The sequence below is a fragment of the Pelophylax lessonae genome (assembly GCF_965119305.1).
Source record: "Pelophylax lessonae genome assembly, chromosome: 7".
Classification (NCBI taxonomy): Eukaryota; Metazoa; Chordata; class Amphibia; order Anura; family Ranidae; genus Pelophylax; species Pelophylax lessonae.
The window spans coordinates 273,179,139-273,195,315 of NC_138774.1; the positions used below are offsets into that span (position 1 = coordinate 273,179,139).

At 42.9% G+C, this 16,177-nt stretch overlaps 1 protein-coding gene across 2 annotated transcripts in view; it reads left to right on the forward strand.

Annotated features, from left to right (window-relative positions):
• The window catches only part of NUP188 (nucleoporin 188), a 152,020-nt gene that overhangs the window by 69,701 nt on the left and 66,142 nt on the right, over nucleotides 1-16,177 (forward strand). For both annotated transcript variants that reach the window (XM_082263034.1, XM_082263035.1), the window contains exons 10-19: nucleotides 2,759-2,870; nucleotides 5,104-5,304; nucleotides 6,101-6,190; nucleotides 8,810-8,875; nucleotides 10,572-10,691; nucleotides 10,765-10,891; nucleotides 12,021-12,176; nucleotides 12,252-12,378; nucleotides 13,746-13,833; nucleotides 13,937-14,007. In XM_082263034.1, the coding sequence (XP_082119160.1) occupies nucleotides 2,759-2,870; nucleotides 5,104-5,304; nucleotides 6,101-6,190; nucleotides 8,810-8,875; nucleotides 10,572-10,691; nucleotides 10,765-10,891; nucleotides 12,021-12,176; nucleotides 12,252-12,378; nucleotides 13,746-13,833; nucleotides 13,937-14,007 (1,158 nt within the window). The remainder of the gene's footprint in view (nucleotides 1-2,758; nucleotides 2,871-5,103; nucleotides 5,305-6,100; nucleotides 6,191-8,809; nucleotides 8,876-10,571; nucleotides 10,692-10,764; nucleotides 10,892-12,020; nucleotides 12,177-12,251; nucleotides 12,379-13,745; nucleotides 13,834-13,936; nucleotides 14,008-16,177) is intronic.

Genomic DNA, 16,177 nt, shown 5'->3' on the forward strand with positions numbered 1-16,177 from the left:
TTTCCAGGTAGCGGGTGTGAATCCGCGCTGCCAGAGGCTTGTTCCTGGTGTCATTATCCACAGCTGGTACCATGGACTCGATGTCTGCCAGCATCCCCTGATCGTTCGTTACAGAGCCAGAGCGGCAGTCTGCCTATGTACACAAGGCAGATTGCCGTATTGTCAGTAGGGAAGGCATGGATCCTGTGTTCCTGCAAATATGTAGCAGAATACATATTGGCCTAAATTGATGAAGAGATTAGATTTACATTTTTTTTTTTTTTGGATATGTTTTATAGCAGAAAGTAAAAAATATTGTTTTTTCAAAATTGTCGTTCTTTTTTTGTTTATAGCGCATAAAATAAAAAAACGCAGAGGTGATCAGATGCCACCAAAAGAAAGCTCTGTTTGTGGGGGGGCAGAAAAAAGGTCACAAATTTTTTTGGATACGGCCTTGCACGACCGCACAGTTCACAGTTAACCACTTAAGCCCCGGAAGATTTTACCCCCTTCCTGACCAGGGTTTTTTTTGCGATTTTTTTTTTTTTTTTTTTTTTTTTTTTTTACTGCGTGAATTTAACGGACAATTGCGCGGTCGTGCGACACTGTACCTAAACGAATTTGACGTCCTTTTTTTCTCACAAACAGAACTTTCTTTTGGTGGTATTTGATCACCTGTGCGATTTTTTGATCATGTGCTATAAACAAAAAAAGAACGACAATTTTGCAAAAATAACTATTTTTCACATTTTTTTTATATGAAATTCCCCCCAAAAAAATGTAAAAATCTAAATTTTTTTAACACTTTCGGTCAATTTGTTTTCTGCTACATATGTTTGGTAAAAAAAATCGCAAAAAGCGTATTTTGATTGGTTTGCACAAAAGTTATCGCGTTTACTAACAAAGGGAAAGATTTTTGTCATTTTTGGTGTTTTTTTTTTTAACGAGTAATGGCGGCGATCTGCGTTTTTTTTTTTTTTTGCGGGACTGCGACATTGCGGCGGACAGATCGGCCCCTTGACTGACATTTTTGACACTTTTGGGGTTACCAGTGACATTACTGCAGTAATCAGTGCTATACATATGCACTGTTACTGTAAAAATGACACTGGCAGGGAAGGGGTTAACTGTATTGGAGAGGGAGGGGATAAGTGTGTTCTAGGGGCGTGCTTCTAACTGTGATGGGACATGGCTACTAGTGTAAAAACAGTGATCAACGGTTCTACATAGTAGAACCGTCTGATCTCCATTTTTACACAGGGGAGAATGACAGGCGGCTTGTTTGCATTAGCCGCCTGCCTTTTTCCCTCTCCACCGACTATCGCCGAGTGACCGACGGACATCGGGTCCGCCGGTCACACGCACTGACCTGTTAGGGAACGAGCCCGGGCGGGCGCGCGCTCGCCCGCTATTGGCTCACAAGCCGGTGACAGGCTAGTGACGTACCGATACGTCACTTTGCCTGGTCGGGGCTGACCGCCGCAGTATATGTACTTGCGGCGGTCGGCAAGTGGTTAAAAAAACCTAGTTTCGTATTGCAAAAAAAATGGCCTGGTCATGAAGGAGGATAAATCTTTTGGAGCATAAGTGGTTAAAGTCTGTAAAAAAAGCAGAAGTTGGTTCAACAAAATACTGACATGAGGTGATCTTTTTTCCAACTCAGTGATTCCGTTTTTGAATTTTTTATTTATTTTTTTCTGACATGTTGGTGCTGTATCTTTCACTTAGATTTTTTAAGTTGCACTGAGTAAATACAGCTGGATAAAACGAAAACTGCCTGTCTTCATCTCAGGCTTCAAAGCAACAACATGTGATTACTTTATATGTGGGGGGGGGGGTAATTCTTTTCTATACCCACTGTATATATAATGTTTGGGGGTTTTGAGTTATTTTCTAGCAAGAAAATTGATTTTTACATGTAGGAGAGAAATGTCAGAATTGGCCCAGTAGGGGACATACATGATTTTTAGCTAATTTCTGCTCCGTCAGCCAAAATTCGAGCTGTGGGTTGCCATGTTGGCACCAGCTGACTCAACAAAGGTTAGTTTTAAAAATGGAAGGCGCTGGGTGGAATATTGCGAGCTGAACAATGACTTTTCAGAAGCTGTCGCTGTTAGGATATTCAGGTAACCATGAGTTTTGTGCAGGCAATTTTGATTCCCACCACCACATCCACAGTGTGTAGCGTCATAAGGGATCAGTTGATTGCTCTCGTTCAGCATGTGGGGTTGAACATGATACATCTAAGCATGCTTTAGCTAGCCTGAGCTTACCTATGAGGGATGTGTCACTGCTGGCTAATGTGTGCATTTGTGTGCAAAACTCATTCTTTGTACAGCAAAAAAAAAACAAAACAATGGCATATCCTTTAAAATATGTAAATAAATACCACTAAAAAAGCTAAATTAATAGACAATAATGTGATCCTCTGCACTTAGGAGTTATAGGCAAATAAATCAACCTGAATAAAATACAACAGTTGCTGCTACTTCAATGGTTAAAATATAGGTAATAAAATTCATCCAAAAGAACTGGCTCTTTCACTAGAATTTCAGTAGCGCAAAATACTGAAATTCTAGTGAAAGAGACAGTTCTTTTGGATTAATTTTATTACCTATATCCTTTAAAATGAGAATATTTTTTTTTTTTTTTTTTAGTCCTGACAAAAATAAAGAATAAATAAAGTTCTCTATATATATTTTATATGATGTTTGCTAAATATAGATGATGTTAATGATTTGTCTTCAGCACCCTGAAAGATGTTTTACTTCACTTTAAGGTACTTTGAAGTTCTTATTCTGCTGGAAGGAATTGACATGGACTCTTTACAGGAGTGTGCGTTAAAAGACAATGTTGAACACCCACTCAGCAATGAACCTCAGATTTGCAAGGTAAATCACAATGATTGGTGTATTTTATGTGTTGCACTGCCCCCTTGAGAACTGCTGGATTCCACTTCTTAGGGTCCCCCTGGGTTACCATTAGCAATTTCAACATGCTTAGATTAACACTTTTTAATTCTCAGTCAATGATCAGTCCAAGGGTATGTAGTTGTTTTTGGTGTTTTATTTAAATTAGGGATGGGAGAAGGGAATAGTGGGATACTCCAAATAAACTATTCACAATGGGAAGGACTCCTACTTGCCAGGCTGCTGTTTCACCCTGCCTGTAGGTGAATTTGGATTAAGTCTCTATCCAGGTGACTTGATGGACCAGATTATCTTCAGTATACTCTCCTAGTATCCTCTTTCACTTGATACACTGACACCCGTCCTCTGACTGTCCTACACCTGGTTGGCCCCTCTCAGGTCAGGCCCCTAGACACGATCCACTGTAGTAACAATACTGTTTTTCGTGGGTCTCCAGTGTCTCTCCCCCTTTAGCCAGTTCTCCTGGACCTCTGGGTTCAGTTCCGTTCCTTTGATCCCCAGGCCGACACCTGCGACCATATGCCACCACTACAGAGGAGGACCCCTCCGGGACGCTGCTCACCAGCCAAAAACCTTGCAGCACATGTGCTCCTGGCTTTTATACAGTATCCCATAATGCACCAAGACAGTCAGTCTCTGCCAATCACCGGTAGATTCCAATCTGTAATAGAGGGAAGCACACGTAGACCTCGGGCAATATCACTTGTTCTGGTTCCTCTGGTCTGGCAGGCTGGTTCCCCATTGTACAGGAGAGCGGTCACACCTATGACATTGCCCTGGCTGTGATCAGGCACATATTCCAAGTCACTTCTGCAGCTGTACCTTTGTAATGTCAGTGCTGTGACACATAGGAAACACTGCATCCTTCTAGCACTGGGAGCTGTATGCCTGTGTCAGGGCAGTGCTGGCCATCCCTCCTACCTAATTACAATACAGTGCACAGAGAGGCTGGGCTATGCAGTTAATCCTGCCAATCACCGGGACTGTATCAAAGCCTGTGTACCCATTGGTCAGGTTTCTTCCCACTGCCCAACATGCCTCCCTATTGGACCAGTGTGAAACACTATCTAGACCCAATGAATCGCATACTGAGCACACTGAGCAGACCTCACTCACAGATCCTGCTTTCTGATAGGCAGAAAGCAATATAGATTTGCCTGCTGCTCTTCTGATAGGCAGACAGAGCCAAAAACTATACTCCTCTCTCTAGCACCTACCTAGGAGGGTGCTACATATGTGTGTTCTTTTTATTTTTCACAGAGCCAGAGAAAAAAATCACTAATTTGTTTGTGTTGGAGCTGGATAAAGTCCAGAGAAGGGCAACTAAAATGATTAGGGGGTTGGAGGACCTCAATTATGAAGAGCGTCTGCAATCGCTTGATTTATTTTCCCTGGAGAAGAGACGCCTGAGAGGGGACATGATAGCAGTTTATAAATATCTCAATGGGGATCTCAGCTTAGAAAAAAAGCTGTTCAGTCGAAGGGATTGCATGAGGACTCGAGGGCATACAATGCGATTAGAGGAGAAGCATTTTAACCTCAGGCAACATGGGGGGTTCTTTACTGTTAGGGCTACAAGTTTGTGGAATTCTCTACCACAAGAGGTGGTTTCTGCGGGAAGTATGGCGGCTTTCAAAAGACTCTTGGACGTACATCTCAAGGATCAGAACATTCAGGGCTATGAGAGATGATTATGGCCACACACACCTACACAGGTGGAACTGGATGGACTATTGTCTTTATTCAACCTCACCTACTATGTAACTATGTAAATACACATCACAAATATTTACATGGAATATCAGGGTAAATTTTGGGAAATTACAGAAAGTGGATGCCATTTTGGTTGGGACAGGTTATTTTATGTAAGGTATTAAAAGAAAAAAAAAGTTGTGCTTGGCGACTTTGAAATAGAAGCCTGTGCCTCTATTTCCCTCTCTTTTTAAGCGATTCCCCATAGATATCTTTGAGGCCAACAACTTGTAAGGGGAAAATGGAGGCGCAGCTTAACAAGAGCCAGAAGTTGCATTGGCTGAGACCTTCAGAATGGTTGGATAGTGGGGAGTGTTTTAAACAATGAACTAGCTCCAGTTTCACCTTTCGCCACTTGGCAACTTATTATGGAGTTGCAATTTGCATCTTTTGACCATATGTAATATCAAGTAACACTGCATTCTATTACTATTCCGTACAGGACATGGATCAGATCTTGTTCGCTTTTGGAGACCTCCCACATCACGCTCCTGTTCTCCTGGCCTGGGCTCTCCTTCAACACACATTAGGCACAGATGATGCTTCTCCGGCCACTCGAAAAATGGGCAACATTGCTTTACAGCTCCATGTTTTCCAGTATCTGACCAAAATGCTTCAAGGCCTCGGTTGTGGTGAGCATAGTGTGAGTATTGCCAAACAGTGTTGATTTATCTTTGCCAAATCTCAAAATTTGCCAGAAAAAAAAATGGCGGCCTTTTTGTTTAGAGCCAATTAGTTGGGTCATCCAATTATCTTAAAGTGTAACTTTACCCATAAGAACTTGATAAAAAATGATTTTCTTTAGCAAGGAACCTACATTCAACATTAATATTTATGCTACCAAAATTAGTGTGTGCTGAAAATTACCTCCAGTATTCCTCGTGTTTTATCTTGCTGGAGGCTGCAATTTTGCTGAAGCCCATAGCCCTAATTTAAGTTTCAAAAAACAGTTACATTCCTGGAATGCTGGAATTGCTAACACTCAGGATGGCTGGTGTCATAACTGATCATATGTGTGGCATCATGGCAGTTGCAGATCAAACAGAAGCAGTGCCTAAAAAAGGAGAGCAACTGAGCATGTGCAGAGCAGAGAGGGACAGTGTATTACTGGATTTTAAACAGTATGGGCACTTATTTTTAATGTTTAAACTATACCTGCAAAAGGGGACCAGGCTGAACTGATCTAGCAGGACTTAATTTTCTGACTAAAATTCCACTTTAACTTTTATTTACCGGCCTGTCAATAACAGGGATGGAAACATTGTAGTGCCCTTATACGGAAATGTACACTATGCATCAATAATCAAAATGTGTTCCTAAACATATATGTTTACTTCTTCTGGCTGTCATTTTTAGTAGTAATCCTTTCTATTGGGCCATCATTTTATGTTATTCTCCTTCACCTATTGATACATTTTTTTTTATTGTTTGTGCTGCAGTGTACAACCAGTACCGCTTGCCTGTGTATCTACAGTCTGCTGTGTTTTGTGCTGATCTCCATAGACCAACACACACTGGGCAATCAGCAAGTAAGTTTTTTGTTTTTTTTTTTTTATTTGAAAAAGGTTTTATACACACAAACAAATGAACATAACCCAGAAATACATAACAAAAAAAAAATACATACAAAATACATAACACAGTAAAAAAAAAAGGCACAGAAAGCATTCCTAAGGCCCCTTTCACACTGGCGGACCGTTCAGATCTGCCTGTCCGTTTTATTGACGGATCTGAACAGTCACCCCATGCGTCTCTATGGGGCATTGGATGTCAACGGAGACATGTCCGCTGACATCCGATCCGTCAAATGTGGACGGATGGAAACCCTATTTTCCATCTGTCCAGCTGATCGGATGAGAACGGGCAGACGGTCCATTCTCATCTGATTCCCCCATAGAGAACAGCGGGGATCTGACAGCTCTGTCTCCGCACACAGCCCGGAGACAGAGCTGCCATCCGCCTGCTCAGCGGGGGAGCGGCGGATCAGTCCCCCGCTGAGAAAAACGGAGTCTGCCGACGGACTCCCCTGTGTGAAAGGGGCCTAAATACAATCAAAACAGTAAGTAAAAAGCATAATAACAGTCAGCAAAAAAACAACATTGCATATGGGCCCCACTTTTAATAAACTAAACACAGCTATTCCTGAAAGGGCCTGTAGCTTAACTCTGTTCTGGGCTCATATGGGCCAACCAAGGGGACCAAATTGAATCAAACCTTTTTAATGAATTTCTAAAAAAAAAAAAAAAAAGTATCTCTCTCGCAAGAACTGCACTTATTAAGATTGATCATCCAGTCAGAAATGGACGGAGGATGCGGGAAAGCCCACTTCAGGGTGATTTGCCTTTTAGCCACAAACGGACATACAACAGTGATCCGCATTGGTGGCTTAAGCAACACCATAATAAGTCACTCCAAAACGATACCGGACTCTCATATGGCGTCTTGAATGGCTAAGGTCTTGCTGCCCTAAAGGACTGGGGTAGTCCGAAAATACTGCAAACTGCAAACAAAAACAAAGAAGGGCGCACCGACCTAGCGCTTTATCCTCAATAATGAAACATTGAGGATAATGCACTAGGTCGGTGCGCCCTTCTTTGTTTTTGTTTACGCCATAATAAGTGTATCCAGGACCCTGAATTACCCCATTTAGGACAGGCAGAATCAGATCTTAAGAGAATAGCACACAAAAATTCCTATACACCCTATGGCAGTGATGGTGAACCTTGGCACATCAGATGTTTTGGCACTACATTTCCCATGATGCTCACCTACACTGCAGAGTGCATGAGCATCATGGTAAGTGTAGTTCCAAAACATCTGGGGTACCAAGGTTCGCCATCACTGCCCTATGGAGAATGAAAATGCGAAGAGGAAAGCAAAACATTGGGGAGTGTCCAAAGGATCTCTTCCCAAGCAATGCTTGAAATGGGCCCAATATCCTGTTCCCGCATTGCTCTAGATGGCAGATGGAATTTATGAAAGCAGCTCTCTAAAAGGGCAGGTAACAGAAATAAGGCCGTTGGTGGAAGTCACTTGTACTACTCTATGCAACACTGGAACCGAAAAAAAAAAAACAAATGGGAGAAGAAGAAAATTGAGCATGAAAAGCAAGTCGCAGCTGCAAAAATTCGTAAAACAACCTAGGGTTCAAGAAAAATTCCCTTAGCTGGATTTGAGTGAACCTTTCTCATATAGTTGTGAAAGAGTAAGAACTCCTGCCCATTATGGAAGCCCTGGGGGATTGCCCCAAATAAGGTTATATTTGGTGAGGGAGGAAACCCCCCAGTGACTTTTTACAGCATCCCATGCCTTGAACAACATTGCAAAGGTGGGCATGTTGGAAAGACCAGAGCACCCTGACAACCCCTCCAGCGCATGCAGTGGCGAGCGTCCCTGAAACACACAAAAGATTAAACTGTATGAATCGCTAACTGAAGCCTTAGAGTCGGTTCACACTAGCGCGACTTGTCAGGCGACTTGTCAGCCTGACAAGTCACGCTCCCTCGCGGTCCATTGACCCGTTCTAATAGGAGCGACACAAGTCGCTCCGACTTAGAAAAAGGGTCCTGTACTACTTCGGGGCGACCTCGGAGCCACTTGCATAGACTTCCATTATGTGAAGTCCCTGCAAGTCGCTCTGAAGTCGTGGTGCATGGTAATGCACAAGTCGCCCCCGAAGTAGTAAGGAGTCGTGTCGCCTCAGTGTGAACCGGCTCTCAGAGTCCCACCTTGCAAAGTGCTGTAATTGGGCTGCAAGAAAAGAAGATAAGCTTTAATGACATTATAGCACCAGATAGATACAAATGACGGTACTTGAGTGCACCCTTTTGGATGGCTTTTTGCTGTTGAAACCTCTGCAGTGGGGTGGCACAAAAATGGTTTTCCACATAGTTGGCATTTTGCTTTACTGTAAGTTGATTGTGTCGAGATGTCTCCTAAAGAATAATCACTTTTATGCCTCATCCACTCTTGATTTGTGTGAAATTGTAATTTGACTAGAAGTCGTGTCTCCTTTTGGGAAGGTATTGTTTTAGGGAGCATTGCCTGATGTCCCCTTACTCGAGTTTCGTACTTCAGCATGTCAATGTGATATTCAACAATGTATGTGGATTTTTTTTCTTCTTAACTTTGTTTTATGGCTCTTTTAGGAGATAATTGATACGGCATGTCAAGTGCTGACTGCACCAAACCTGTCAGAACTTTTCTGGAATACAGTAAGTGGGGGGATATGCCAGTGGTTTTATGGGCTGAATCACATGCCAACTCTGAATTTCAGTAATAACATTTCCCTACAGTAGCTTGTCTCCACAAAGAATGTTTTGACTGTATTCCCCTGTGTTTAACAGTTGTAGTATGCCATAGTTTTGATTTTATAATGGCAGTTGAAAATGTAAAACCTTAAAAGAGAAGTATGGGGTTTACAAAAAAAAAAACCTCTCCTAGGTTATTCAGCATAGATCTGATGGTGCATTTGTCCCCCATTGCCTCTGCACACGCTCACTCAGTTCTCCCCACTGCTCTGAGCAGAGAGTGGTGACTGTCAGTCACTGGCTTTCTCCTCTACCACTCCAGGGCTCACTGGAGTACTGGGCTTTGGAGGGGAGGGAGTGGCTGTCTTAGTCTCCCAGCAGCGCAGCTGAGAGGCTGAGTCAGCTGCCGGCCCAAGCATGTGGCTATATCCCAAATGTAAAGTCAGGATCTTTTCCCAGCCTGAGCCTGGCTTTAGCCCGCCGTTGGCTGAAAAAAGTTCACAGGAGTGCAGATCAAACTGCATTTCTGTGATCCATATGAGATGTATAGCCAAAAAATGACCTAGTCTCATTGAAACTAAAATAAAATTTGTATAAAAGTGATGTTTTCTATTATCCCTTTATTTTAGTCCGGTCTGTTTCTAAAACCAGGGTAGCAGGGTAGGGCAGGAAAATCATGAGCTATAAATAGGCTCTTGTGGTCTGAATCCATAGGCGCACTGCATTGGGAAGCTGACCTCAGTAGTCTTTCACAGCTTTAAATTGAACATCCCAGGGGAACGTTGTCACCCACATGGCAGAGCAGGCCACATGCAGTATACATTATTCTGGTCATACCTTTCTTCCCAAGCATCCTATGCTTTTTTGCAAACAGTAAACCTAACTTAAGTGAAAAAGTGGAACTAATCTTTCACAAAATGATAGTTTGTTTTGTAGAGCACGCTAAGTAAATTAGAATTGTGTTTTCTTGTTTAAGAAATTTTCTGCCTGTCTTTGTGTACATGTTTCTCTCCCTGCACTGTACTATAGATTCTTTGCATGAGCTTCCTATAAATGTCTCCTCCAGTTGTGACTAAAAGTCAGATTTTGACTGTGCTGACTACAGAAGAATGTGCCAGGACATGCAGCCACTACAAAATACACACAGATCCCTTCCAGTAAATTTCCGTTTCATTCCTTTTATGTGCATACAGATTTGCCCAATATGTGTAAAATGAGTTTCAGATATTTTTGATTATTTGAATTCATAAATTATGTGCTTCTCCATGTTCAATCAAAAAAATTACAGCACTTTAGAAAGGAACTGTATCTGCCAGTCCATAGAACAACTTAATTTCTATTCACAAGTATACTGAAAAAGGTAGCCAATATGAAGACCAGTGATGAGCTCAGACGCGTTTTGGACACAAGTCCGAACCAGCCTGAGCTATCCTGTCAAGTGACAGCCAATCATATGTGGCGGAGGCGTTGCATACGCCAAAGCCAAGCTTGTTAGCTGCCCCTTTTTATATGTGCGGATTTGGGTTGGGGCATGCTTTTGCCACCTATGTTTGCAAGTCCGGACTTGTGTCCGAACCCGCCTGAGCTCATGCCTAAAGAACACATGGCTGAAGCTGAACATCACAGTATTGACTGATTGTGTCTTATTTTTCACCGCCAGCAGTCTACTGTAGGCCTGGGAGTCTTGCTGGACAGTGTGTGCACCATGTTTCCTGCCCGCCTGGCGCCTCTTCTCCAGCTCTTAAGTGCTCTCGTCTCCAGCAAATCCACTGCCAAAAAGGTAAGAGAGAGAATAATTGATGGGTTATTGCTATGTAGCTGGTTGGGGTTTACATTATGTGAATTTATTACAGGTGTATACCTTCCTGGATAAGATGTCCCATTACACAGAACATTACAAGCACAAACCTCATGATGTCATGTCACATAATGATGAGACTCTCTGGAGGAGACGCACTCCGAAACTTCTATATGCCTTGGGTAACTTCTTAAGTGATTTAAGTTTGTGTAATGATTAAGTTGTAAAAAAGCTTGTGAATGACTAAACTTGGTGTAACTCATAGCAAAGTGTGTGGGAGAGAGACAGTTTTTTAGCAGCCTTTTTCAACACAGAGGAGCCCTTGAAATTTCTGGTCTTGGGGAACTCCTGCTAAAAATGTAAAATCTACAACTCATGACACATTAGTGTGACAGTCAGTGGGAAGAATGCTCCTTACTTCTTGTCATCATTGGGAAGAATTACCCCCTTACAGATAGCTAAAAGGAACAATGGTGTCATTGGGAACTTATCTGATAGGCAGAAATTGCCCATTTTCAAGGAACCCCTAGCAACCTCAGGAGGAACCCTGGTTTAGAGTGTACCTGTGCTCTGCACTTGCACTTTACCTCAAAGGAGACTCTTTACCATTCAGAGAAAACTGAATCTGTTGCAGCCCCTACAAAATACCCAGTACTTTTAGTATGTGTAAGCCTATGACCTCCTGCCATGGCGCAGTGCTCATCCCTGACTCGCCAACCCTGTGTATGCTCGGAGGTGGCACTTACACATTGTTGAGTTATGGACAGTGGAGTGTTGGGAAAGTATAAGTGATTTAAAGCAGGGGGGGGAGAAGTCTAAAGAGGCACTGTGTTGCTACTTGTGTTCACCTTCCTTTCACTCCCATGCCACCTTGTTCATCTCTCCAAGCAAAGAGAAATACATATAAATATAGAAGATTGTAAATGATAAGAAAAAAAAAGTTTACCTTCTAGACCTGGTTGTCAAACTTCATTGCTGGTGCAATTAGGGACCTCTGCCTGTCCACATATCCTTCATAAAAAGTATATAAAAGCATTGATTTCAGCTGGCTTGTGGCCTTAATCATAGCTTACTATGACTTAGTTGTCTATGATTAAGACCGTAAAGTGTCTGAAACGCGTTAGTGGACTACACTTTATGCCTGATTTATAATCTAGTATAATTTTACTATGGGAAATTGTGACATTCTCTTCCCCCTCAATGTAACTGGCCAGTCTCTAGACTACACTGCCCACTATTCGACCCATTGTTTAGGCCTTTTCCACTGCTTTGTTGAACCAATTTAATAAGATTTGCTTTTCATTACTCCAGGACAGGGGCAGACCAACTTGCGCATACCTCAGGGGACGGTCGGCCAGGTGATTTCTGATACCAATGGTTTTCTTGTTCGCTGGGAATACTCATTTAGTAGCTGGACCCTGTTTACCTGTGAGGTTGAAATGCTCCTTCATGTTGTGTCCACAGCAGGTGAGATAGAAGTAAAATCTTACTTTCTGCCACTGCGTTGCAATGCTTGCTTTTAACTCTACTCTGTTTTTCCAGATGTCATACAGCACTGTCACAGGGTGAAACCAATCATAGACCTTGTGCACAAAGTTATCAGCATTGACCTGTCCATAGCTGACTATCTCTTACCTATTACATCCCGTATATACATGCTGTTACAGAGGTAGGTGAGCAAAGAGAAAACTGTGAACACCAGTATTCTCTTTTTCTACCAAGTGATTGGTAGACACAGGAGGACAAATATTTAAAGGAAGCTGTCTGGATAGAAATATGGATATACTGTTGCCTACTTGGTTTAAAGTGATACTAAAGTCTAGGTTTTATTTTTTTTTGTCTAAAAATAACAGACATGTTGTACTCACCTGCTCCGTGCAGTGGTTTTGCACAAAGTAGCCTTGATCCTCTTCTTCTGGGGTCCCTCTTCGGCGCTCCTGGCCCCTTCCTCCTGCCGAGTGCCCCTACAGCAAGCACCTTGCTATGGGGGCACTCAAGCCGCAGCTCCGAGTGTACATTCAGACACTGAGCCACAACTTGTACCCCCCCCCATTGGCTCACTTACTTTGGTTGACAGCAGCGGAAGCCAATGGCGCCTGCTGCTGTGTCTCAGCTAATCAGGAGGGAGAGTCTCTCATGCAGCATCGCTGGATCGTGATTGGCTCAGGTAAGTATGAGGGGGGCTGCTGCACACAGAAGGTTTTTGATCTTAATGCATAGAATGCATTTTAAAGTGGAGTTCCAGCCTGTAAAAAAAAAAAAAGATTTGAAGTAAGCAGCTACAAATACTGTAGCTGCTGACTTTTAATATAAGGACACTTACTTACCCAGGGATCCCCCGATGTCGGCCCCCCAGCTCGGGTGCAGGAGCCGGCATTGCATCTAAGGGAAACTGACCGTGAAGCTTTTAGGCTTCATGGCCGGTTTCCTACTATGCATGCGCGAGTCATGCTGCTCTTTCTGAATGGCCCTGTTGTCTTATGGTACACACAGAGAAGGCAGTGGGAAGAAGGAAGAGGGGCTGATGCAAATGTGGAGATAACGTACCTTGCCGTGGTGAGGTAGGACAAAGGTCCTGCTGGAGAACGACAAAAAGGTACAAAACAGCAAAAAAAAGACATCCAAAAATGAGGGGTGGGGGGAGCTCGATTTGGTTTAGACATAGTTTCATTTTAGCCTGGAACTCCACTTTAAGCTCAAAAATTCCAGGCTGTCGTCTTTGCTTTGCTGCTTCGACTCATCCAGGATATATATGTTGGTCAGGGCTTCATTGACCTCCTACCATCAAGAACAAGACCACAGTACACTCCTATTTTTCTGTCCAGATAGGTTAATTTTCTTGTTCAAAGTGTTTTTTTAGAACATTAGGTTACAAAAGAACTATTGACAAATGATTTTGTAGCATCATTCATACTGTATAGTAAGAGCTCAGGGTAATACATTGCACTATACACATTCTAAGCATTGGACCGATAAAAATTGTATCAGACAGGTTCTTTTTTTGAAAAGTCTTCACCTGTTTTCTTTTATTTGCAGGCTAACAACTGTTATGAACCCACCTATGGATTTCATTGCCTCATGTGTCAACTGCCTGACTGTGCTGGCGACACGTATGCCTGCAAAGGTGAGAATGGAGTTAGGATGGTGGAAGTTTAATCTGTGTTGCTGTGTACAGGCATTTTTGGGTAGATTGATAAAAATGGATTCCTTTGTTGTTATGGTTCAAGGTTTGGATAGACTTGCATCACACTGGATTCTTGCCATCCGCTGCTAATCCCATCTCGGGCCAGATTACCAGGTATATTTTGTAATTTAAGCTTGAAGAAGCCTGTTGATATGAAATCATTACATTGTGGTCACAGAGGCGGTTTTCAGCCTTTATCTCTGTAGACTGTTAATTACCCACGTTTGTGTCAACGCAACCAGTAATGTAACATTGGTGCTTATAAAGAATATTGATTTAAAAAAATTAAAGGGAAAGAATGTGCACATGGTTCCTTGGGGTCAGCCAATCCACTTTCAACAATACTTAAAATCTGTTCTGTCCTTGGGGGTCCTCTTTGGCACCATCGGGTGTGGATGGACCCTCTTGGCTAATGTTTTGGCAGGGTCAATCAAGACTGTAAACCCATTTCACCCAGTTATTTGTTGACCCTAATAACAGAAGCCACAAGCACACTCCCGTGCCCCTTCTCCAGGAGAATTCTATATTTGATATGCCTGCAGCCTTAAGGGCCATACACACTATAAGATTTTCTGAAGACTTTTTCCTTTAGATTTACCAAAACCATATAATATGAGGTCAAACCTAAACACTTTCAATTTGTATGCAATCTGGCAGGCCCTTGCACTACATAGAAAAGGTAAATCTGAAGGAAATCTAACCACAAAAGTTGGATAGTGTGTATCCAGCTTTAGAGGCCTCCAAGAGTTTGGCCACAAAAGCTCAGATTCTGAGTTTCTGCAGTCTTTGCAACTCTTGAGTCCATTTCAGCTCTTATTGATGCAGAACATGAGGATCAGCCTGTTGCTTCTACCAGTGTTGTTTCCAGTCTTGAGTCATTTAAAACTCCTAAGGCTGCAGAGACTTTCTATTTGCACCCTACTTTTTTCAACTATTTCTCTGTGTAGATTGGAAACATCCCAGATAAGCTAATTGCTCCCCCTAAAAGGATAATGTCTCTTAAAGAGGAGCTCCAGCCTTTTATTATAGGGACACTTGCCTGTCCAGGGATCCTGCGATATGGGCACCCCGAGTTGATACATCAAATGGCCTCGGGTGCAGGCGCCGACATTGTAATGAAGGGAAACCAGAAGTGAAGCCTTCAGGCTTCTCAGCCAGTGTTCCACTGCATGTGCGCTTTCTGAATGGTCCCACCCTCTTCTGGGACCTGTGTGTGTCCTAGAAGGTGGGGGGGGGGAGGCGATCCTACTCTGACATGGGTGCGGGTACCTGTCAAAACCAGGTACCCCCCTAAAAAGTGCCAAATGTGGCAGTGGAGGGGGGTGGGGGTGCGAACAAGTGCAGCTTTCCCATTTGGGTGAAGCTCTGCTTTAAGTCCTGGCAATCAGTCTCATGTTCAACCTTTGATGCTTGTGTGCAGGATGTGGTATCCCAGGGAGACAAACTGGAGTTTTCCTTCCCGTTTCCTGACTTCCAGCCTTCCTTTGTTAATGCACAAATTAGCAGATGATATTCTTGGAGCTCTCAGTTTTTCTGGATGAAGGTGTCATAGCCCCAGTTTCTATTAAAAAAACAACGGTTCCAGGTGTTTTACTCCAACCTGTTCACTCTTCCCATGCCCAAAGGGGGCATTAACCCCATTCTAGATCTGAATGTTGTCATTCAAGTTGAAAATGTTTTAATGGAATCTACCAAACTTCTAGGAAGAATCTGCCATGATTCAGATGAATCCTGCCCTTTCAGAATATGTAGCTAGAACATACTCATTGTTTTGAGTATTAGGGTCTAGTCTTAAGGCCTTCCGCAGGAGAAATTTCTGACAATGAACTCAACAGTCCAGGAGCTTCCCAACTCCACTTTTACATGAGATTCCGAAGTCTTGACGATAGCCTGTTTTGAGCTAGGTTGGCCCCGGCCTGGTGGCTCAGAAATCCTGCTCTGGACTTGGAGGTCCTTCCTTCCTGTCATTTGGAGAATACTCATGATAGACGCTATCTTGTTGAGCTTAGGAGAAGTCTTGGGTAACCTGTCAGTGTGGAGACTTGGTTGTTGGAATCTTGAACACCCACTAATCAACATCCTGGAACTTTTGTCGGTTTGGCTGTCTCTTCAATGATGGGACATCTTGCTGGAGTGTCGTCTGATCCTGATTCAGTTGGGTATAGTCACACTGCTGGTGTAGATCAATCATCCGAGAGGAACCAGGAGTCTTGTTGCTGAAAATGAGGTAGATTGGATCCTGTCATGGAACTTTCCCGTTCAGCCTAGTCCGTTGTGCAGATTA